The sequence below is a fragment of the Salvelinus fontinalis genome, chromosome 21 (assembly GCF_029448725.1).
Source record: "Salvelinus fontinalis isolate EN_2023a chromosome 21, ASM2944872v1, whole genome shotgun sequence".
Classification (NCBI taxonomy): Eukaryota; Metazoa; Chordata; class Actinopteri; order Salmoniformes; family Salmonidae; genus Salvelinus; species Salvelinus fontinalis.
The window spans coordinates 14,677,319-14,700,816 of record NC_074685.1 but is presented as its reverse complement, the minus strand read 5'-3'; the positions used below and the strand labels follow the sequence as shown (position 1 = coordinate 14,700,816).

General features: G+C 42.5%; 1 protein-coding gene across 4 annotated transcripts in view; it reads right to left on the bottom strand.

The window, feature by feature from the left end:
* Positions 1–23,498, bottom strand: part of ap3b1a (adaptor related protein complex 3 subunit beta 1a) — a 78,507-nt gene that overhangs the window by 43,097 nt on the left and 11,912 nt on the right. Inside the window, exons 1-6 of one of the 4 annotated variants that reach the window (XM_055874005.1) lie at positions 21,640–22,096; positions 20,758–20,833; positions 20,441–20,515; positions 18,951–19,046; positions 18,320–18,480; positions 18,153–18,219 (exon numbers count right to left, since the gene is read on the bottom strand). In XM_055874005.1, coding sequence (XP_055729980.1) covers positions 18,153–18,219; positions 18,320–18,480; positions 18,951–19,046; positions 20,441–20,515; positions 20,758–20,833; positions 21,640–21,833 — 669 coding nt within the window. In that variant the 5' untranslated portion in view covers positions 21,834–22,096. Of the gene's footprint in view, positions 1–18,152; positions 18,220–18,319; positions 18,481–18,631; positions 18,923–18,950; positions 19,047–20,440; positions 20,516–20,757; positions 20,834–21,639; positions 22,097–23,498 lie in introns of those variants that run through there. The other 3 variants (XM_055874006.1, XM_055874007.1, XM_055874008.1) reach the window with 3 other exon arrangements.

Genomic DNA, 23,498 nt, shown 5'->3' with positions numbered 1-23,498 from the left:
AACCGCATTCCAGCAATTGTCTATGCCACAAGTTACCACCGGCTAAAGCTATGATGTTGAAATGCCTATTTACGCTGTTCCATCTCACTGCACAATCCACTGTCTCATCAGCCCAACCAGAAATTGTATAAACTTGAACTCCACTGTAAAAAGCATGTAGATATTATTTCCCATTTCTTTTAGACTAGCAATTGGTTTTCAATAACGGAGATGTGTATATACCTTGTCTGTCTCTCTGACATTGGCAACATTGTTTCAATATTGAAATTCTAGCTCCGGCTTTCCCATAGTAATGAATGTGAAGGGGTCGGGAAGAGACAGACAGGCAGGCAGATTTTCTCAGCCAATCAAAATCATGAATCAGCATCATTTTATGGATATATACGAAGTAATTTCAATAGAAAACAGTTCAAATGAAACAAAATGCAGCTTGTTTGCAGTCTTTCCAGCTTCAGTTTGAAGTGATTGTGTTAGCTGTGTTGTTGGCTAGCTCCTCTGAACAACAGTGTCCTGACGAGAGAGCACATTTTCTTTGCCAGGGGAAATCACACATTAGCTTATTGTTATGGATGTCTCCAAATAAATGTCACTAGAAAACAGCTTAAACAAAGGCAAATGCAGCTACTTTGCTGTTATTCTGGCTGCACTGTTTGGCATAACTGTAAGTTAGCCTTAGTTGACTAGTTAGCAAGCAAGGGATAAGAACATTTAAAACTAACAACTGGGTCACGTCTCTGACAACCGAACTGATAGAACGAACGATCAGCCAACCGACTTGGCTAGCAACCCTAGATTTGTGTCGGGACTATATATTGTGGAAGGATGAAATAGTATGAAAATAATTTGAATATGTTGGTAACCCGTTTGTGCCGGCCCTCGAGTTCGTCTCAGGCCTAACAACACCCGTGCCAATATATCCTCCAAACACCAGCTTCATGGGCATTATCACTTAAATAGAAAGGTGTGTGAGATAAAATGCATGTTTGGGAGCAGCCTAACTTCGTAAACACAAGTACGTTTTTCAACCAAAAACAAGCTGTTGTGTACAAAAACAACCATATGGACGAAATGAATCAACACAGAGGCAAGGAACGTAACATTGTTTAAGCACTCAGTTTAGCAAGCAATTAGGAAATCCACAGGCAATAAGAAAACTCATAAGCAGAGTTTAACAGAGCTTGTGGTTTATAATTGGAAAGCGACCTAATTGGGTAGTGTGTGGTTTTTAATTGTTTTGCACAGTGTGCTTGGTCTCAGAACTAACAGATGCTGGATGTAAAGTTCCAACTCTGCAAACTTTATCTAGTTTAGCGACCTCATGTTGGAGTACAGTAGTGACAGGACTTGAACGTTGTGAGCGTAAGTGTGTGTATCAGTGGATACACTGATGTTCCTAGTATCTCAGGCCTGTTGTGCTCCCTCCCCCTCTCTCAACTACCCCCATTAGACACAGCTCCAAGGTAAACTACATGCACCATCAACAAAACTGACACCCCAATCTATGGAGTTGGCACCCATCCTCCCTTCCCCTCCCCTTCACCCTCCCTCCCTCCTTCCACGCCCCTCCTACGCCCTCCCTCCCTCATCCACCAACATATTATCTACACTGCGTGACAAGCCAGTAATGGAAAAATCACACTAAGCAAATGGTTCCTCTAATAACAATACATTTCCTATAAAATTATGAAGGGCCCAAACCGTTTCCTTGCATCTATTTTGTCATGAATTCTAATTAGGGTGCCAAGGAGGTGCCAGGGAGGCGCCAGGGAGGTGGCGAGTGCTGGGTCATCACACCAGAGACGACGCCTTGATTGATGGCATGGTGCAGGGTCGGTGGGCCTACCCTCCTTGCATTCTCTCTCTCCTCCCTCGCTTTTTCTCTTAAATTAATGGGTATCCCACCTAGCCCATAATCATACCACACACCTCTCTGTCTCATTTCAATTTTGCAGGGAGTGGCGCGGGGGGATGGGATGGGAGGGATCGATCATTTATCTTGTAATGGCTGGATAATAGATCCATCACAGTAAAACAGCTGCACAACCTCCTGTGTTGTTTCTCTCTCAACAGCCCTTCTCTTCTCATTCTGTTTATACCATCCCCTCTTTAACCAGGGGTGTCACACACATTTAGCCTAAAGGGGCCATCACTGTTCAGACCAACGTCAAGAAGGCCACTTATTGGCTCAATAACAAAGTGTATTATATTTTTTACACCTATACAGATTTATACTACTTACATCATCTACCCCATTGTCTTAACAGCATAACTGGGAATTCACTTTTTTTCTTCTGAGAATTCAAATTTTCGCAACACCCAATCACCTAGAATAATCAAGGCTAGTTTTAGAGTACAATTTGGGTATGGATGGTAGGCCATAAATGACTACCGAGCCGCATGTCTGTCACCTCAGCTTTATACATTCCCTCATTAGGCTAATCACACCATGTAAAGGAGTCTAGTTACGGCAGATCTGAAATTTTAAATCTGAACGTGAATGGAAATATCAGCTTAGGTGTTTATGTCTGCAAAGAGCATTTTGTGACACATACATCAAATGCACTTGAAATACTGCTGTGGGATCAACAGTCACAAAGCAGGTAATTTAAGAAGCATGTCAAATATATCCAGAAGTGATTGTTATGATACTCCTAAGAGTGAATAAATCCAAATAGGCCTACACTTTAAATGAAAGATCAAAGGCAATACGATAGATCACCGACAAAAAGCAGAGAGACTAAACCGACAATAAATATGATATTAAAGCTCTGAAATTATTATAACAATCATAACACAAAAATACCCCTGAAAATACATGAGTATTCCTCTCTTTTTAATCACAGCACTAGCACTTCTGTGACTGTGCCCTCTATCTCTCTGTCCCCCAGCCAGCCAGCCAGCCAGCCAGCCAGCCAGCCAGCCAGCGAGAGTGTTACAATGGGGAGAAATCATCTATCTTCGTTAGTGACTGAAGCCAAATATGCTATGCATCTGGTCCTGGGCTCTCCAGCCCCCACTGGCCTTAGTGCTACGGATTTGTTTATATAATGAGAAATGTATGCAATGAATACATAATTGAGAGGGGGAGAGCGTGTATGGCCTGTATGTGGTCCTCTGTAGCTCAGTTGGTAGAGCATGGTGCTTACAACGCCAGAATAGTGGGTTCAATTCCTGGAACCACCCATATGTAAAACATGTATGCCCACATGATTAAGTCGCTTTGGATAAAAGTGTCTGCTAAAATGTTTTAAATGTACAGGGCATTCTATATGCTAACTTCAGCACGTACACAATTGACATTTAAACAGCCTTGATAAGAGCATTTAGCTATGTATTTATGGTGACTTTCTGAAGAGTATGCGCCTATCTATTATCCTAATAGGGGAAGGAGATGCTGTATTTGTGATGGGCTGGGCTGCTTTAAAACACTGGAGTTGGAGAATGCCATCAAGCTAATCTAGAAAAAATAACTTAACCGTAGAAAGCAAATTAAGGTGACACCAGCATCAGTGGGAGAATGCCTTTCTAAATGGACAGTTAACTGGGGGAGTCTAAGGATGTGGGTTTAAGTGGGTGCTAACAAAGCATGGCATTGGTGAATGAGCTAAGCTGAGGGGAGAGACGGCTAAAGATTGGGGGGGACTGTTCTGTTGGACTGGAGCACCCTCCGGTGGCTGAATGGGATTACTGCACCTAGTGATAGTAGTGACATCATGGATTTGGTTTGAATTAAGTAAGAGAGAGGGACTGACTGTTGAACAGATATGATATTAAATAGATGACACCCCATCTGATTTCAGACTGAATACAATATATTTAATCCATGCTTATTGCATTACTGCTTGTTCATTGCAGGTTTTTGTGTATGGAGACATTCATTTTGGTAGCTATTTTAGTTTTAGTCTAAAAATACATTTGAGTCATTTCATCCTTCGTTATTTTTAGTTATTATCAGTCGACTAAAACTCGGGACAATTTTAGTCTAGTTTTAGTCGCAGCCATTTTAGTCACATTGGTCATGGCATTTTTTCTATTAAATAATGAATATTTAGACTAACTTTAGGCTAACTAACTTCCATTATGTGCACATTTAGATACATTTAAAGCACTAGCACACTTTTTCCAACAAAAACCCGAGTTCCGATTGGACAAATTCAAGTAGGTCCCTCCGTTTCATTCAGTAGTAGGCCTGTCAACTAGGCCTACTATCTCCTCATATACCTTAGCTGGCAACATTGATATTGCCGCAGATTGCAGCCATAATTAACAATATAGGTTATAAAATCCTTGGCTACAGGTTAAACAATTTACAGCTCTGAATTTCTCCCCATCATAACGGTCAAGGGGGGTGAGTAAGCATTTGAGCTTTACAAAAATGCCAGAAGTATTACTGTAGTCATACTACTAAACTAATATCATTTGTTTTTCCCCATAGGAAAAAAGCAACCACGACTCGCATTTGTGGACTGTGGCTCGAGAGCAGCGACAGAGGAATGACTAATAGATATTCTGATGTGATCAAAGCAAAAATACCTTACATGAAAGTAAGAGTAAACATTTTTTCTAGTTGAAGTTAGTTACAAGTCAAGTGTCCTGGCATCGAATCAGTTCAAAAGATTGACGAGTGACGGAAGTGACCGACTGGGAGCTGTGTGAGAGAGCAGGGCATATCAGCTCAATCAGACTGTGCAACTGAAAGATGTCAATTCTGCCAATGAGAGGATTGCATTAAATATTCTTCATGCATGCATGCATGCATGCTCGTGACTGGACAAAACAGATGAAAAGGAGCTTCATGTCAAATTAAATGTCCATTAGTCTCACGTGGAATTCTCGTCTCGTCACATTTTTGAAGACGAAAATAAAAAGTCATTTGTTTTTCTCAGGGCATCTTGTCAACTTTATTAATTTATACGTTTTCAGATATGAGAACAGAAAAACAGTACAACCCCCCCATCCACCCCTCTCTGTCATCCCTCTACCCCTCACTCCACCACACCTCTCTGTCATTCCTCTACCCCTCACTCCCATCCCTCCACCACCCCTCTCTGTCATTCCTCTACCCCTCACTCCCATCCCTCCACCACCCCTCTCTGTCATCCCTCCACCACCCCTCACTCCCATCCCTCCACCACCCCTCTCTGTCATCCCTCCACCACCCCTCACTCCCATCCCTTTACCCCTCACTCCCATCCCATCCCTCCACCAACAGGCGCTCAACATATTGTATTAATGGGGACCAGGTTAAGACTAACTTTAAAATCGGGACCCAAGCACAATGTACCTAACCTTCTCCAGTGGCAGAGATGACATCACCTCCTTAACCCACAGCAAAAAGGAGGGTGGCTTTGCAGACTTCCAGTGGAAGAGGACAAGGTGGCGAGCTAGCAGATGTGTGGTAGTAAATGGCAGTGAACAGGTTTGGGTTAACAGTTGTATTACACATATGTGAGAATGCCTAAAAAGAAATGGGGTCCTAGAAGCCACTCAAATATTGGCATGACCAAAACATGTGTCCCACAGTCGCTGGACTCCGGTGGCATCTCAAACACTTGGGGTCAACACTTGGACATATTTTTGCCAACCTGTTATTTGAGTAATGGAGACGGTGCAAAACTTTGAACTGAATGAGCCCATTCCTTATGCAAAATGATGAGGTGTGGATACGCTCAATACTGTTTTGCCATATATCATCGGGTAGCTCACAACCCATGTCTTGCTCCCATGTAGATTTTGTATTTGCCAAGGAAGGCGGATTAATGTTCTGTATTATGTCGTATAATCTGGAGATTGTGCCCTTCAGATATGGGTTAAAATCTAAGCACCTCTCGACTGGACACTTAGTAGGCTCGAGTGGAAATTAAGGGAAATATTTTTTGGCAAAGCTGCGAGTTTGCAGGTATCTAAAAACAAAAGTGGGTATTGTGAATATTATGGTCAACCCTCAGAGTATCGAATGAGACGGATGTGGGTCACAAAAAGACACCAGACCATTCCTATGCCAGAACTGGAATGCTGTGTCAATCTGTGACGCTGGGAAGAGATGATTAGATGTTCATGGGGAGAAGCCGCTTGCTTGTTTAAGGCTAAAGTGATTGCAGAATTGGGACCAGACTTTAAAGTGAGTTCTTGACAATGGGATTGAAAACATGGGTGCCAAGGTTCATGGGTATCGAGGAGCACAAGAGCGAGACAGGAGAAGTTGGAAGGCTTGACTGTAACTCAATGATGGCCCAAGTTGGACCATCCTTGTTTTCAAATGTAGAAACCCAAAAAACACATTTAGATATATTTGCTGACCAGTAGTAGTGTAAAAAACTGGGAAGGCCTAGCCCACCTGCAGCCTTAGGTCTCTCTAGATATACCTATCTCATTTGTGGATTTAACTTATTCAAAATGAAGTTGGAAATGTAGCTGTCCAGATGTTTGAACATCGACTTTGGCAGAAAAATGGGAATCATTTGGAATAAGTACAAAAACCTAGTCATCTTAACAGAATTAATGTGACCTGCTAATGAAATGGGAAGAGACGACCACATTATGAAATCCTGCTTAATGCGCTCCAGGAGTGTTTTTAAGTTGTTTAAACAGAGCCTTGAATGAGTCTGTGACCTTTATCCCCAAATTAGTAAAGAGCTGAAGCTCCACCTTAAATGGGAAATCGGCATACCCAACAGATTAATGGAGTGTCGTGGAAAATTACATAATTAGTCATGCTATCCCGTGTTTTACTGCTTAAAGAATAGTCTCTTGTTATATGCTAGTGTTTTTCTAACCTGATACAAACTTGTCTTGGTGTGACTTAGTCATAAGACTGGGCTTACAGCTAAGATACATTTGGGTGCAACTGCAGCATGTGAAATCCCGTGGGTTTACCATCTACAGAAAGTCACATGTATGGAACCTTGGAGAAAGGAGTACAATATCGTGTTTCTTGTTGTGAACGCAGCTAGACGGTTGAGCCCTCGGGCTATCAACCTTGTGCTATCTTAAATTTACACAGACAACAAATGACCTTTTACACACTATCTGCTGACTGCCACGTATACAGAAAGGGGTTGTATGTATTTTCTCAATAAAAGCATTCAACCAGCACTGTTAGTTGAGCTTTCAACTATGCACCTGATGCTCTACCTTGATTCACAATTTTTGCTAATCTTATGATAAAGTGTTGTTTGAAAGACTCTAGTCTCTCTTCCCTTTGATTAGATATTCCACGACAAATTGGTGACAGCGGTGGGATGCTAACTTCGCTTGCCGATTGCTCCCAGGAGACAGAGGTTAAACTGCGCACAGGGGCTTCGTTAGATGTGACTCAGGGTACCACACACCCCGACTACTAAAACGGAGCAGAGGGGGATCCACCTCGGACCTGTCAGGAGTGTCAGTGAGTGAATACGTCATTCCGGACAGATAAGATAAATTCAGAGTGAGACTGATTTTCTTTTAAACATCGAAAATCCTGTTCTAAGAACAGGTTGTGCACATTATGTCTTTGTTGTAGAAAAGACACCCCTAGTTGTAGCAGAGTTATTTCTGAATAGGGAAAGTCCTAGAAGTAATTCTAGGGCAAACATCCTGTTTAAGCAGGGTGACCCTGTAGGAGCAGGGGAAATCTCCGATTGGGATTTTTTTTGTTGAAGCAGAATCCTGGTTAGAGACAGGGGTTGTGTTTCTCTGTTGAAGCAGAAAAGCAGTCATGGGATGATATGACACGGTTACGAGTTATGTGATTCCAGGGCACAATCCTGAGATAGAAAACATATTCCTGCTAAAAAATAATTAAAAAAAATGTAAAGAAAAATGACAGGAAAAAATAAATATATATAAACACTTTAAAATAAAATGTATCAGTGTACTGGTAAAACAGTTGGTTATGATAGGGAAACCAGCTATACATTTAAACCCTATACGGAAATGTGCATAGGAGGAACTACCATGTGGGTACAATATTTAAAATGACAGAGTAAAAAAATATTTTGATGGAGAAATTACTCTTTTCAAATTATAAGAAAGGAAGACGTTCCTAACCAAATACTGTTTGTTTGTTTTGGTTTCCTGACTGTGTGTATTGACGAGAGATTTATATTATGGACGGACGATGGACCCTATCAGCCCGACTGGCTGCACTGTGGGATCGAATAAAGGAACACATTCTCCAGTAGTAAATTGGCAGACGTTACAGTATTGGTTCTAATAGAAGGTATCAAAACCGTTACCAATTAAAAGGCAAATATACCATACCTACTCTCCAGAGAAGTGGGTATCACTACCTTAGAAAATTGTTAAATTGGCATATATTAGAGCAGTGAGTGAGTAAATCTAAAACACTCTGGCCACGGTCAGGAAGAAGAAAACTATAGCAAAGCCATAGAGGTACTAAAAGAAGAGCAAGAGCATTCTACCAATTTGGCTAAAATATGGGGAGAAGAAATCTAAATTACGAATAAAATTGGGCAGCATTTCCCTGCTGACGGAAAACTCCAATATAATAAAGAATTCAGATGCTATTGTGAGTTGGCACAATGACATGAAATGAAAGTCTAAGGCTCAATACATCAGCGTTTTGATGTCACCGTTCTATCGGCAGAGGAGAAAAATCGCTAGAACCAACAGTAGTAATATTTGTACTAGAGCATAACCGCTCTATTTGTGTAGTAAATTGAGTATGTAGTATGCTTATTTGACATAAATACAAATTCATTGCTTTAACTAATTATGACAAATGTTAAGAAAATGTTGAGCAATATTATAAAGTAATGACTTTTCAAATCAAGTTGCGTTATACGTTATGTTGGCTGACAAATTTGTTGGTTACGCTGTCCTTATGAACCGCATAGCATATCATTGCATCGAACTTGCTAGTATATTAACTATATGCTATCCAACGTTTATTGACTTGATTATTCACATCATTCTCATCTTAGCTAAATGGTATAGTCGTTGTGCGTTCTCAATGGACATTATTAGATATGGTGCTTTGTAAATTCCCTCTGGCTATTTGTTCGGATGTCAGAACACTCTTTTCTGAATGTACCAGAGCGCAGAATAACTGATGAATGGTCAACACCGGTTGAATATGGCCGGTGTCAGTAAACATCAGGGAAAGAATGTAATTAAATTGTTGCCAGCAGCACAGTTAGTCACCAACGCTTTGGATAACATGACAAAAGCCTAACCAGCTCTGCTAGGGTGAGTAAATGGTCAAAGTGAGGATGTGTTCTCTTATTTATGTCTGGAAGTAGCAAGCAAGCTAGCCAACTTTAGCCAGTTATCTTGGGTGATTGACAGCCTTTGAGGTCAGAGAGCTTGGATCAACACTGCTCATTGGTCAGAGCGGGCAGTGTGTCCTCTAAACAGTCAGAATTTCCAAAACACAAAAAGTAGTAAAATGTCTAACTATTATTTGTTATGCTAACGAGCTAGTAAGAGGCTGCATAGCTACAGCATCAACTTCTGGTAGACATGCAAAGCTCAACATAAAGGTTACAATATACTAAAATTAACTAATAGTATACAGTATGAAGTGCAGTTGAAGTCGGAAGTTTACATACACTTACGTTGGAGTCATTAAAACTTGTTTTTCAACCACTCCACACATTTCTTGTTAACAAACTATAGTTTTGGCAAGTCGGTTAGGACATCTACTTTGTGCATGACACAAGTCATTTTTCCAACAATTGTTTACAGACAGATTATTTCACTTATAATTCGCTGTATCACAATTCCAGTGGGTCAGAAGTTTACATACACAAAGTTGACTGTGCCTTTAAACAGCTTGGAAAATTCCAGAAAATTATGTCATGGCTTTAGAAGCTTCTGATAGGCTAATTGACATAATTTGAGTCAATTGGAGGTGTACCTGTGGATGTATTTCAAGGCCTACCTTCAAACTCAGTGCCTCTTTGCTTGACATCATGGGGAAAACAAAAGAAATCAGCCAAGACCTCAGAATTTTTTTGGGATACCTCTACAAGTCTGGTTCACCCTTGGGAGCAATTTCAAACACCTGAAGGTGCCACGTTCATCTGTACAAACAATAGTATGCAAGTATAAACACCATGGGACCAAACAGCCATCATACCGCTCAGGAAGGAGACGCCTTGTCTCCTAGAGATGAACGTACTTTGGTGCGAAAAGTGAAAATCAATCCCAGAACAGCAGCAAAGGGCCTTGTGAAGATGCTGGAGGAAACAGGTACAAAAGTATCTATATCCACAGTAAAACAAGTTCTATATCGACATAACCTGATGAAAGGCCGCTCAGCAAGGAAGGTGCCACTGCTCCAAAACCGCCATAAAAAAGACAGACTGTGGTTTGCAACTGCACACGGGGAGAAAGATTGTACGTTTTGGAGAAATGTCCTCTGGTCTGATGAAACAATAATAGAACTGTTTTGCCATAATGACCATCGTTATGTTTGGAGGAAAAAGGGGGAGGCTTGCAACCCGAAGAACACCATCCCAACCGCGAAGCACGGATCCCATTAATTGGAGTGGTTGAAAAACAAGTTTTAATGACTCTAACCTAAGTGTATGTAAACTTCCGACTTCAACTGTATATGGTCCCGTTTGAAAATGTATGTTCTAACTGTATTGGTGTGTGCTAAGTTAACTTCTTATGGCTGTGAAAGTTAAAGTGCAGGGCGCCAAATTCAAAACAGAATAATTATTCTTCCTCAAACATACAAGTATTTTACACCATTTTAAAGATAAACTTGTTGTTAATCCCACCACAGTGTCCGATTTCAAAAAGGCTTTACGACGAAAGCACAACATATCATTATGTTAGGTCAGCACCTATTCACAGAAAAACACAGCCATGTACATACGGGGACAGAATGTTCGCTTAAGAGTGTGCCAAATGATAGGTGACCATTACTGTACATTCATACCCCAGGGTGAGGGTAACTTCACTATTGTGGTGGAACATCTGAAAAAGCTCAGTGGTGATTGGAATCAGTTTGGATGGGTTCAGTAAATATCTGGTGTTATGGGGGGTACAATATTTAAATGGTTGATTTATGGCTTAGTTATTTATTTATTTATTTACAATAATGCTGAATATAACTTGTGTTAAGAAATTGTGCAGCAAAGCCGTTAAGACTATTCTTGCAATGCCATTACTGACCCCTGAAGGAGATGCCTCAGAACCCTATTTACCTGATTTATTTCCTATGCCTGATTACATGTCTGATGAAGACTATGATAATCCATAACCCAGAGGTAAACATATTGAGTCAATGGTGCAGTCCATAGGCCATGCTCACGGCGTGGGTTATGTGAATGGTGCTCCCAAGGTAGGGTTAAGGGCCTACCGTCATGGTGACCCTGAGACAATAGACAGTCTCAACGAAGCTATTGCCTTCTGTGTGGTGATAATGTACGGACGTTTGAATACATATGTTCCTTTCCCCCTTCTGAGAATGAATTGCACTATACGAAGGGTTGAAACTCACTGACAACAGAGGTCATTTACAATTGTAATGTACTAAGTATAAGAAAGTATTTTCTTTCCCCTCATGTTAATGCTTGTTTAATGGAAATAATTGTAAGTCATTTTCTATTAGGTTGAGACTTAGTCTCAAAAGGGAGGAAATGTCGTGAAAAATTACATAATTAGTCATGCTATCCCATGTTTTACTGCTTAAAGAATAGTCTCGTTATATGCTAGTGTTTTTCTAACCTGATAAAACTTGTCTTGGTGTGACTTAGTCATAAGACTGGGCTTACAGCTAAGATACATTTGAGTGCAACTGCAGCATGTGAAATCCCGTGGGTTTACCATCTACAGAAAGTCACATGTATGGAACCTTGGAGAAAGGAGTACAATATCGTGGTTCTTGTTGTGAACGCAGTTAGACGGTTGAGCCCTCGGGCTATCAACCTTGTGCTATCTTAAATTTACACAGACAACAAATGACATTTTACACACCATCTGCTGACTGCCACGTATACAGAAAGGGGTTGTATGCATTTTCTCTATAAAAGCATTGAACCAACACTGTTCGTTGAGCTTTTCAACTATGCACTGTTTAGTGGGTTGTTGATGCTCCATTTTTGCTAATCTTATGATAAAGTGTTGAAAGAATCTGCAATCTCTCCTCACTTTGATTAGATATACCACGACAGGAGGAGCACACTTTTTGTTTGGTTATAACCAGAGAATGTCCCAACACCTTGTAGCATATCCAATAGATAGGGTATAGACTCCACAGGGTTAGATATGTATAAAATAAGTTTGTCTGCATATAAGGACACCTTGCAAGTTATGTTGCCCCTTAGTATTACCTTAAACCTCTCCTCCACGCACAGGGCGATAGCAAGAGGCTGAATAGCCATATCAAATAGGAAAGGGGATAAACAGCAACCCTGCCTAGCCCCCCTGTGGAGAGGGAAGTAGCTGGAAGTAACACTGTTGGTGCGAACAGTAGTCATTGGGGACGAGTACAAAATCTTAATCCAGGAAAGGAATGACCGGCCAAACCCAAAACTCTCCAGTACTGTAAATAGATATTCCCACTCAACCAGGTCTAAAGCCTCAGCATCAAGAGAGATGACAACCTCTGGCTGTAGAGTTGGCAGAATAAAGAACATTAAATAGCCGGCGCATATTATAGAAAGATTGCCTTCCTGAGATAAATCCGGTTTGGTCAGAGTTAATTATATTAGGCAACAATGTCTCTAAACAGCGCGAGAAGACCTTAGTGAGATTGTTATAATCACAGCACAAAAGGCTTATAGGGCAGTATGAGCCACAGTCTAGGGGATTCTTGTCCTTTTTAAGCAAAACTGAAATAGTCGCTTGGGTAAGTGTCTGGGGCAGCTTCTGACTAGAAGGGATTTCATTGTACATTGAGCTGAGGATAGGGGATAGTATAGAGGAGAATGCTTTATAATTTTCAATAGGGAAGCCCTCAGGCCCAGGAGCTTTACCGCTCTGCATGGACTGGATTGCCAGAGTAGCTTCATCATCACTTATTGAGGCATCCATGTTTGTTTGTTCTATCTGAATTGAGACAGGGGATGTCCAGATTGTATAGAAATGCCTGCATACGAGATGCGTCAGGAAGAGCCTCTGATGAGTAAAGAGCAAAGTAGAATTGCTTAAATTGATTGTTGATTTCTTTGGGATTGGTAGATTATAAATCAGCTGCAACACAGATTTCAGGTATGGTGCTGCTAGCAGCGGATTGTTGAAGCTGGTGAAATAACTTGCCAGTTGCCTTGTTCATAAAATGTCTGCCTCGACTTAAACAGAAGCTGCTCCCTTTGTTTAGTGGAAAGATTGTCAAATTCTGATTGGTGTAGCAGTCTCCCTCTGTAGAGTTCAGGAGTCGGAGAAGAGGCATATCTGTTGTCCTTGTCCACACCTAGAATGAGTTGAGATAGCTCCGATAAGCGTTTAGTGCGCTGTTTATTGTCATACACTGTGTATTAAATAATTTGTCCCCTTAGATATGCTTTTAACAACTCCCACACAGTAGAGTGAGACACGTCAGGGGTGCAGTTGATCTGAAAAAAGACATCAATGTGAGTTGATATGCATTTTTTAAAGACACTACAGGATAGTAGTAGTGGGTCAAGTCGGCACGCCGTTGTGACACAGTGCTGTCCGGAAAGCGGATATCTAGCTAGACAGGGCTATGGTCTGAGATAACGATACTGTGATATGGGTTATTAGCTACAAAAGGAAGAATTATATTGTCCAGCAGGAAAAAGTACATCCTAGAGTATGAGTGGTGGACTGGAGAAAAAAAAAGAAGTACTGTTTAACAGCTCCTCCTCCATGGAACAGACAAATTAAAGGATTATAGAAAGGAATTGAATACTGCACCTGATTTTGAAATTACATTGTTGGGCTTCCGTCTGGATCTGTCTAAAATTGGATGTAATACAGAATTGAAATCTCCACCCAGTATCAAATGATGAGCATTAAGGTTGGGAAGTGTTGCAATGAGGTCTGAGAAAAATTGAGCGTCATACCAATTAGGGGTTAGCCAGAACAGCCTGTGTCCTAAACTATTTCCCCATCACTATAATATATTATGATCTGAAAATTACTTTGGAGGAGACAAACGGGGTAACCTTTTCTGATAAGGATGGCTAAACCTCTGGCCTTAGCAATAAAGTTGGAGTGAAATATTTGGTCGACCCATGCTCTCTTTAGTTTATCATGGTTGCTAGACTGGAGATTGGTCTCTTAAAGAAAAACAATGTCCGGACTTAAAAGACTTAAGATGAGCATACACTAGGCTATGCTTGACCACATGGCTAATTCCTTTTAAGTTCCAGGTGATAAAGCAAGTGGAGCCTAGAGTATGTGAATTAGGCATAGTCATAGTAATTAGAAATGAATGTTCGTATACTCACATGGCCAGTGTGCTGAAAGGTCAGAACAATAAAATATAAAGAAAATAAACTGCTAAAAACAACAAAATACACAGAAGAAAACCTTGGAACCCTCTGCTGGCCTTCCCCCTGTTTGAAGGCTGCATCTACCTCTCCTAGGCTAGAGCAATACTACCATGTTAAACTGAACCTCAGTAGAGCTCTATCCAGGGCCAACATAATCAAGTTTACACATAGGGAAGGGGATTCTGGAGGGAACCACCTCAGTTCTCTAATGTATCTTATGCAATATGCATATTTGAAGGATAAGAAAGAATATATATTATACAAAAAAAGAGGTATATGTCTGTCCGCCCCCCATCCTGAGGTATTAATTACCATCTGTACAACCGGCAATCCCGTGCCAGCAGCCACTAAGCAACAAAGCGGACCAACTAGTCAAATAGTAAAAAATAATACACGTGGTCCTTTGGGAGTATAAAATTGTAGGTATTAAACATGCTCACAGTATGTCAGTAGGGTATCCTATTGAGGCATGGAAAGAGACAGCTCAGCGGCAAGCCCTAGGTAGCGACTAGCCTAATTACCACCACCCCATCTAGCATAGAGGCTGTCTAGCCACAGCTAGTTGGTAAAAGCTAATTGTGCCATGTACTGTAAAAACAAATGTAAGGGAGGTAAGGCAATAAATAGGCCATGTTGGCAAAGAAATTACAATATACCAATTAAACACTGGAGTGATAGATGTGCAGAAGACGAATGTGCAAGTAGAGATACTGGGGTGCAAAGGAGCAAGATAAATAAATAAATACAGTATGGGAATGAGGTAGTTGGATGGGCTATTTGCAGATGGGCTATGTACAGGTGTAGTGATCTGTGAGCTGCTCTGACAACTGGAGCTTAAAGCTAGTGAGGGAGATATGAGTCTCCAGCTTCAGTGATTTTTGCAGTTCGTTCCAGTCATTGGCAGCAGAGAACTTCAAGGAAAGGCAGCCAAAGGAGGAATTGGCTTTGGGGTTGACCAGTGAGATATACCTGCTGGAGCGCATGCTACAGGTGGGTGCTGCTATGGTGACCAGTGAGCTGACATAAGGTGGGGCTTTACCTAGCAAAGACTTGTAGATGACCTGGAGCCAGTGGGTTTGGCGACGAGTATGAAGCGAGGGCCAGCCAACGAGAGCGTACATGTCGCAGTGGTGGGTAGTATATGGGGCTTTGGTGACAAAATGGATGGCACTGTGATAGACTGCATCCAATTTGTTGAAGGCTATATTGTAGATGACATCGCCGAAGTCGAGGATCGGTAGAATGGTCAGTTTTACAAGGGTATATTTGGCAGCATGAGTGAAGGATGCTTTGTTTTGCGAAATAGGAAGCTGATTCTAGATTTCATTTTGGATTGGAGATGCTTAATGTGAGTCTGGAAGGAGAGTTTACAGTCTAGCCAGACACCTAGGCATTTGTACTTGTCCACATAAGTCAGAACCGTCCAGAGTACTGCTGCTGGGCGTGGTCCGGACAACAGGCCCTCCGATTTGACACACTGAACTCTATCTGAGAAGTAGTTGCTGAACCAGGCGAGGCAGTCATTTGAGAAACCAAGGCTGTTAAGTCTGCCGATAAGAATGTGCTGATTGACAGAGTCGAGAGCCTTGGCCAGGTTGATGAATACGGCTGCACAGTAATGTCTCTTATCGATGGCGGTTATGATACAGGGCTCCGGGCAGCCGAGCGGAGTGAACCATGGGTTATGTATGTTCCTGGTTCTAAATTTTTCTAATGTGGCATGCTTATTTAAGATGGTGATGAAGGCACTTTTAAAGAATAACCAGGCATCCTCTACTGACGGGATGAGGTCAATATCCTTCCAGGATACCTGGGCCAGGTCGATAAGAAAGGCCTGCTCGTTGAAGTGTTTTAGGGAGCGTTCGACAGTGATGAGGGGTGGTCGTTTGACCGCAGACCCATTGCGGATGCAGGCAAAGAGGTAGTGATCGCTAAGATCTTGGTTGAAATCAGCATAGGTGTATTTGGAGGGCAAGTTGGTTAGGATGATATCTATGAAGGTGCCCGTGTTTACGGATTTGGGGTTGTACCTGGTAGGTTCATTGATAATTTGTGTGAGATTGAGGGCATCAAGCTTGGATTGTAGGATGGCCGGGGTGTTAAGCATGTCCCAGTTTAGGTCACCTAGCAGCACGAGCTCTGAAGGTAGATGGGGGGGGGGGGGGGGGGGGGCAATCAATTCACATATGGTGCCCAGGGCACAGCTGGGGGCAGAGTGTGGTCTATAGCAAGCGGCAACGGTGAGAGACTTGTTTCTGGAAAGGTGGATTTTTAAAAGAAGAAGCTCGAATTGTTTGGGTACAGACCTGGATAGTAAGACAGAACTCTGCAGGCTAACTCCGCCCCCTTTGGCAGTTCTATCTTTTCGGAAAATGTTATAGTTAGGGATGGAAATTTCAGGGTTTTTGGTGGTCTTCCTAAGCCAGGATTCAGACACGGCTAGGACATCCAGGTTGGCAGAGTGTGCTAAAGCAGTGAATAAAACAAACTTAGAGAGAAGGCTTCTAATGTTAACATGCATGAAACCAAATCTTTTACGGTTACAGAAGTCAACAAATGAGAGCACCTGAGGAATAGGAGTGGAGCTAGGCACTGCAGGGCCTCGATTAACCTCTACATCACCAGAGGAACAGAGGAGGAGTAGGATAAGGGTACGGCTAAAGGCTATAAGAACTGGTCGTCTAGTATGTTCGGAACAGAGAGTAAAAGGAGCAGGTTTCTGGGTGCGATAGAATATATTCAAGGCATAATGTACAGACAAAGGTATGGTAGGATGTGAATACATTGGAGGTAAACCTAGGCATTGTGTGATGATGAGAGAGATATTGTCTCTAGAAACATTTATACCAGCTGATGTCACTGCATGTTTGGGAGATGGAACTAAAGGGTTGGCTAAGGCATACTGAGCAGGTCTAGAGGTTCTACAGTGAAATAAGACAATCAGAACAGCAAATAAAATACTATTCAAACTATATTGTTCTTGTGAGAACATGTCACCCTATACATACCCTCATTGTTCATAACATTAAGTTACTGGAAGAATAATTGTAATTTTTTGGCAGCAGGGTGGAGGCACGTTTATTTACAAAAATATATATATATTTTTTTTTTGCTCCCCAACCTCATGGAATCCAAGTGGTAGTTACAGTCTTGTCCCATCGCTGCAACTCCCGTACGGACTCGGGAGAGGCGAAGGTCGAGAGCCACACGTCCACCGAAAAACGACCCAGCCAAGCCGCACTGCTTCTTGACACAATGCCTGCTTAACCCAGAAGCCAGCCGCACCAATGCATCACAGGTAACCCTGTACACTTGGCGACCGTGTCAGCGTGCATGCGCCTGGCCCGCCACAGGAGTTGCTAGAGCGCGATGTGACTCGTGGCCGTTGTTGTTTCGACATTTTACGATGAAAAGGCCAAAAATGTCCGAAAAAAATAGGCTAATTAGTGAATTGGATTTGATTCCTAATTAAATGTTACAAAATTAACACAGTAGAGAGTGTTGGTCAAGTATTAACAGTAAATTGTTCGCCCTGGACAGGAGCACAGAGAAAACGTATCTAAACTATCGTCATAGTTTTAGCCAGGAAAAATATATTGTTGACAGTATTTTACATCATAGCTATTGTTGACAAAATTAACACTGTATGGAGAGCATGTTGTCTACTGAGGTCTTGTAAGCAGTCTCCTGTGGATAATTATATATGATCTGGTACTGTAAACTGGTTCTACTCACTGTGCTTTTGTCCTTCAGCAGTTTCTCAATGACTTCTATCAGGAGTTCCTTCTGATCCTGGTCCAGGCTGAGGAGGAGGAGGAAAGCTTTGATACAACTCCAAGGTCCAAACACACACACAGAAAAAAACACTCACACGTGCACAAACACACCCACCCACACCCCACCTGTAGAGTTTCTGGATGGCGTGGGCGGATGTTTTCCTGACGTAAGGGGACATGTCGGAGGCGGCCTCCTTGATGGCCAGCATCATGATGGGAACGATGATGGGGACTCTGATACTGGACAGAACCCTGAGAGCACTGGCTCTGATCAGCTGGTTAGGGTCCTGGCAGAGGGAGAGATAGCCGGTATTAGTATTATCTACCCTTTGAGACAGAGGAAAGTAAAATAGAAAGAAAGTAATGGAGACAGAAATCATGTGGTGTGAGATACTGAAGACATGATACAGCACTACACTAAAACGACATCACACCCACCCACACAGGTAGGAAGTGAAGCATGGTATGGAGCTAGCAGGGGTTGAAATCAGGGGTTGAAAGTAGTTTTCCAGCTCTGGTGTATGATGATGATGGGGTAGCCTCTAAAAACCCCATTGTTGGCCCGTGACCTCACATAGAGACAGACAGACTCTTTAACGGCTCAATACTTCTCCACAACACACACACACACCTTTAAAACACATGCATACACACACCAAACATGACACCTTCGTCTAAGAGTACAAGTGCGTGGAAATTTAAACTGTAGAACCCTCAGCATCAAATCCTGCTGCGCGCACACACACACACACATTACCTTGAGGGCTCTCTGAAAGGTGCTGATGGACAGTAGAGCCAGGTCCTGCTGCTCCTCTGCATACCTCACCAGGTACACATACACCAACTTCTTCAGCTGGAAAACACACATACTTTGAATTAGTCATTAATACACCCTTATTTTTAGACAAATCCTAAATCCATTCATTCATTAGCTTTCGGGTTGAGCACAGACTGTCCACATTACAGAATATGTTGGTAACACTATTCTTTGACAGTGGACAGAACAGTGCTTTGGCTAGACGTCAGATGTACGTCTTGGTTTAGTTGTTTTAAAGGGGGAAAGCGGAGGTTGAAAGTGTTCCTGTTTGATATTATAACAGTCTAGATCCATGTTGTTTCAGGGAGAGCAGAGAATGAGCAATACTATTTTTTGTTTGAATTCAGAAAGTTTCAGTAGCGTTATCGCTTCCTCCCTTCCTCCTCCCTCACTTTCTTCCCTCCCCCTCTCTCCTCCTCCCTCACTTCCTTCCCTCCCCCTCACTTCCTTCCTTCCTTCCTTCCCTCCCCCTCTCTCACTTCACACGTAGGAGACTGAGCTAATATTTGTACAGTGTCCGACTGGGGGTTAAAGGTTGGCCCTTTTATGATTCACCAGTATTATTCGGTGTGTGTACGGGGAGGTTCAGCTGTGGTGAAACAGTTCTCAATCATTGCAGTAATTAGTGGGTGAATTAACAGCATTAATGACTAAGAGGGGACATAACCCATTTGGCCCCGTTTTAAGGGAATCACATCATATCGACATCACAGAAAATAGATGTTCAAAACTAGGAATACTAATCAAATAAGCTAGTGATTGAATATCCTTTATTAGATCAGTCATCATATAGTCTAGCCCCCCCCCCCCCCCCCCCCCCTTCCATATTACCCTCATTTTCCCACTCATACACACACCTCCAGGATGTCTAGTATCAGGGTGTTGTTCCTAGAACTAGTTGAAGAAAACAAAGCATCCTGATATTAAATCACATTATTCCTTCAATACTCTGTGTCATGTGCTGCTTTCTGATTAAAGACAATCAATAACACACAGCACTACACAGGCCTGTGGAGGAGAGAACAAGCAAGGGGTGAGAGAGAGGGTGGAAAGAGAGGTGAAGACAGACAGAGAGATGCAGAGAGGCCCAGAGAGGGATCTAGCACTACCCTAGCAGCTGGTGTGTGTGAGGGGGGAGAGAGGACGTGACCATGGGCTCTCCTCTGCCAATTACCCCTACCAACCTGCTCCAGTTCCCTACCATTGGCTGCCCTGTCACACACACACCCTTTCCTACTGCATGTTTATTCTCCTGATCAATATTACCAGGAGTGGGGAACTCATCTGGCCGGGCAGTGGTTCTGTGGTCTCATACTTGCAGTGGGGAGATGTCCTCCATGTTCTTTTAGATAGAGCCTTCTAAATGTTTTCAACCATGTTGTGCAAATAGAATGGATGCTCAGTGTATGTGTGTGTGGATGATGCCCTACCTCTATATTCTTACTAGCCACGTTCTTCACCACTGCTGGGAACAGCTCAGAGGCATTCTTCCCCTTTGCGATCAGCTGTAGACAGAAAATCACTTACATGTTTCACCACAGTATTCAATGTACTATTGCATTGTACATATCATACTACAGCAATGTACTGCATCTATTTATACTTTTTCAAAGGAGGATAAAAAATAAAAAAATCAGTAAATGAATTGAGACTATAAAACTGAAGTACACTTGAACTGAGTTTGCAGTGCACTTAGCTGATGTGCACTTATCAGGCTTGGAATGTGTGTATAGGTTCTACTACTCACCCCAACAACCCTCTTCATGGCCTCCAGTTTAAGTGACTCCTTGTTGCTCTCAAGCATCTCTTTAAGGTCATCATTCCTGGAGGGGGAGAAAGAGATTAAAAATGTACAATACGCTATTTAATATTATCACACTGCTTATTTGCATAGCAGAATGCGCTTGTACACCAGACAACTCTCACTGATGTAGCCAGGAATTGATTAATGAATTTCATTAACTAAAGAATGGAAAACTGTGGTGCACAGAGAGTTTGACTTGGAAATTGTGTTTGCAAGGTCAACTTAGACACACACTTACGCCAACAGACATGTCACCAGGGGTCTTTTCACAGTCCCCAGGTCCAGAACAAACATGTCCGGATGTCCGGAAACATTCAGTATTATAAAGAGCCATGATTGCATGGAACTCCCATCTTATATTGCACAAGTGAACATTAAACCTGGTTTAAAAAAAACGAATAAAGCAACACCTCACGGCACAACGCCCCTCCCCATGTGACTTACTTGTGTGTATGTACTGACATGTGTAACTGTTCATGTTTTTATATGTATGTAAATTGTAAAGTATTTTGTCTGTAATGTCTTTTTAGTCCTTAGTAAGACTAGATGTCGCCAATAGCGTCGGCTAATGTGGATCCTAATAAATCAAATAAATTAAATTGAACAACATGAGGGAGAGAGGGGGATGGGTAGAGAGAACGAAAACCACAAAACACAACTTAACCATATTGGGTGTTGTTACCAGGCGCAGAGAAAGCAATGTCAGGTCGTGAGTGACTCACAATAATGTCACAATCAACTAACATTAATCAGCTAGAGATCAGGAAACGCTAAGCTATTTGGTAAACTTAAAGACACACATCACAAGCAAGTGCCAAGACTCACACTTCTGTACAGTACCCTTTGGTGTGTGTCTCATCGGGGCCTCCATTGGTGTGTGTGTGGGGTGTGAGGTGCTGCTCCTCCTGGCTGAGTTCAGTCTTTAAGGTGAGCTGGAGGTTCTCAGCAGACACCAGAGCTGTCCTCACAGCTCCTGCTGCCTCAGAACGCAGCACAGAGAAACCCCGGTGACCATTCATACTGCTACAGCTTCTACAGGCCTGTCTGTTGCTCTCCTCTCGTCTCTCTGTCCGTCTTCCTCACTCTTCTGTCTCCACTTCTGTCAGTAGGTAAGGGGAGACACAGGATGCCCTTGCAGCTGGCTAAACCTCTGGCCCTCTCCCTGGCACAGACAGCTCCCCCTGGTCATCCAGTTATACTCTCTTCTGCTTTATTTCAGTCCTGTGACTCCAGGCATTTCCTGCCTGTCATCTCGCTCTCCTGCTTTCTCGCTCCCCCCCCCCCCCAGCTTTCTCTCTCTCTCCCTAGATCTCTCCTCAGCTCTCTCTCACTCTAGCTTTTTCTCCACCTCCAGCTCTCTCTCTCTCTATCCAGCTCTCTCCCAAACTGCCTCTCTCCCCAGCTCTCCCTCTCCCCAGCTCTCCCTCTCCCCAGCTCTCCCTCTCCCCAGCTCTCCCTCTCCCCAGCTCTCCCTCTCCCCAGCTCTCCCTCTCCCCAGCTCTCCCTCTCCCCAGCTCTCCCTCTAGCTCTCCCACATCAGGCTACTAAACTATTGAGAACCATCTCCTTAGCTCGATGTCGATAGAGGGAGTTGCAAGTTGAAGTTGCCCTCTTTGCAGACTACTAGTATGACTCAGTCTTCACAGTTTTAAATCCAATCTGGAGAAGGGATGAAGTTCCCTGTCTGACAGATCCTTAGCCCACCAGTCAACGGCTACTTCGTCCGCTTCTCCTCCTCTTCTCTGGACGTACATTAGTTCTCTGTCCGTGTGTAGCTGTAGGGTGGTAGCTCAGTTGGTTCTGTCTGCCAGAGTCGGTGCTTGTAGGGTGGTAGTTTAGTTCTCTGTGTCTCTGCCTGTGACTGTGGCCACTTCCCTCTAGGGGAAACGGGAGGGCCTTATCAGCCTCAGGGTAAACACACAGAAGCTTTCACCACCTCTGTCCAGAGCACAATACACCACTTTACACCCACGCCTGCCTTGTGCCCTCCCAGAGAACAAATGCCAGGGCTGGGCTAGATAAAGGCGACCAGCAGGATAAGGCGCTGTAAACTGCTCCAATCAGCTGGTTTTTTAGCTGCCGTTACATAGGCTACCATTGTCTGACATTGATTTCAAAGTTTAACAAACTCCATGGACTAGGACTATTTTGAACAATTTACATAGAACATTTCACAAAAATACATTTACTGGAAGATCTGAGCAGATGCAAAGTTTAGTAACAGAATTAGTCAAATCTACCTCACTTTATGTGAGCAAAAAAATATGATTCAAAGATGTCTGCAGAAAGAATGGGGTGTCAGCTATATATTTGAACGAATGTATTTTGAATATGGAATTACAGCAAGGGAAGTAGATTTACATTCGGTAACGGAATTACTGTAACGGAATTACATCATGGGTCCCTGTTCTGTACTATACAGAAATGCATAATTATGGATATGAATATCATTGTCTTCATGGTGATGTATTCTGAATAGGTATACAAAGGTAGAAATTAGGGATGCAAATTTTGTTCAATTTTGCTGCCAACTAACTATAAAAAATGAACAGTAAATGAACAAAAAATCCAAAAACAGTCAAATGTGACCGACCGACTCAAATCAGTCTTGGGTAGAAAATTTGAAATGGTGTCTTTTTTTTCTTTTTACATTGGATAAAAGTAGAGACTCAGAGCTACAAAAT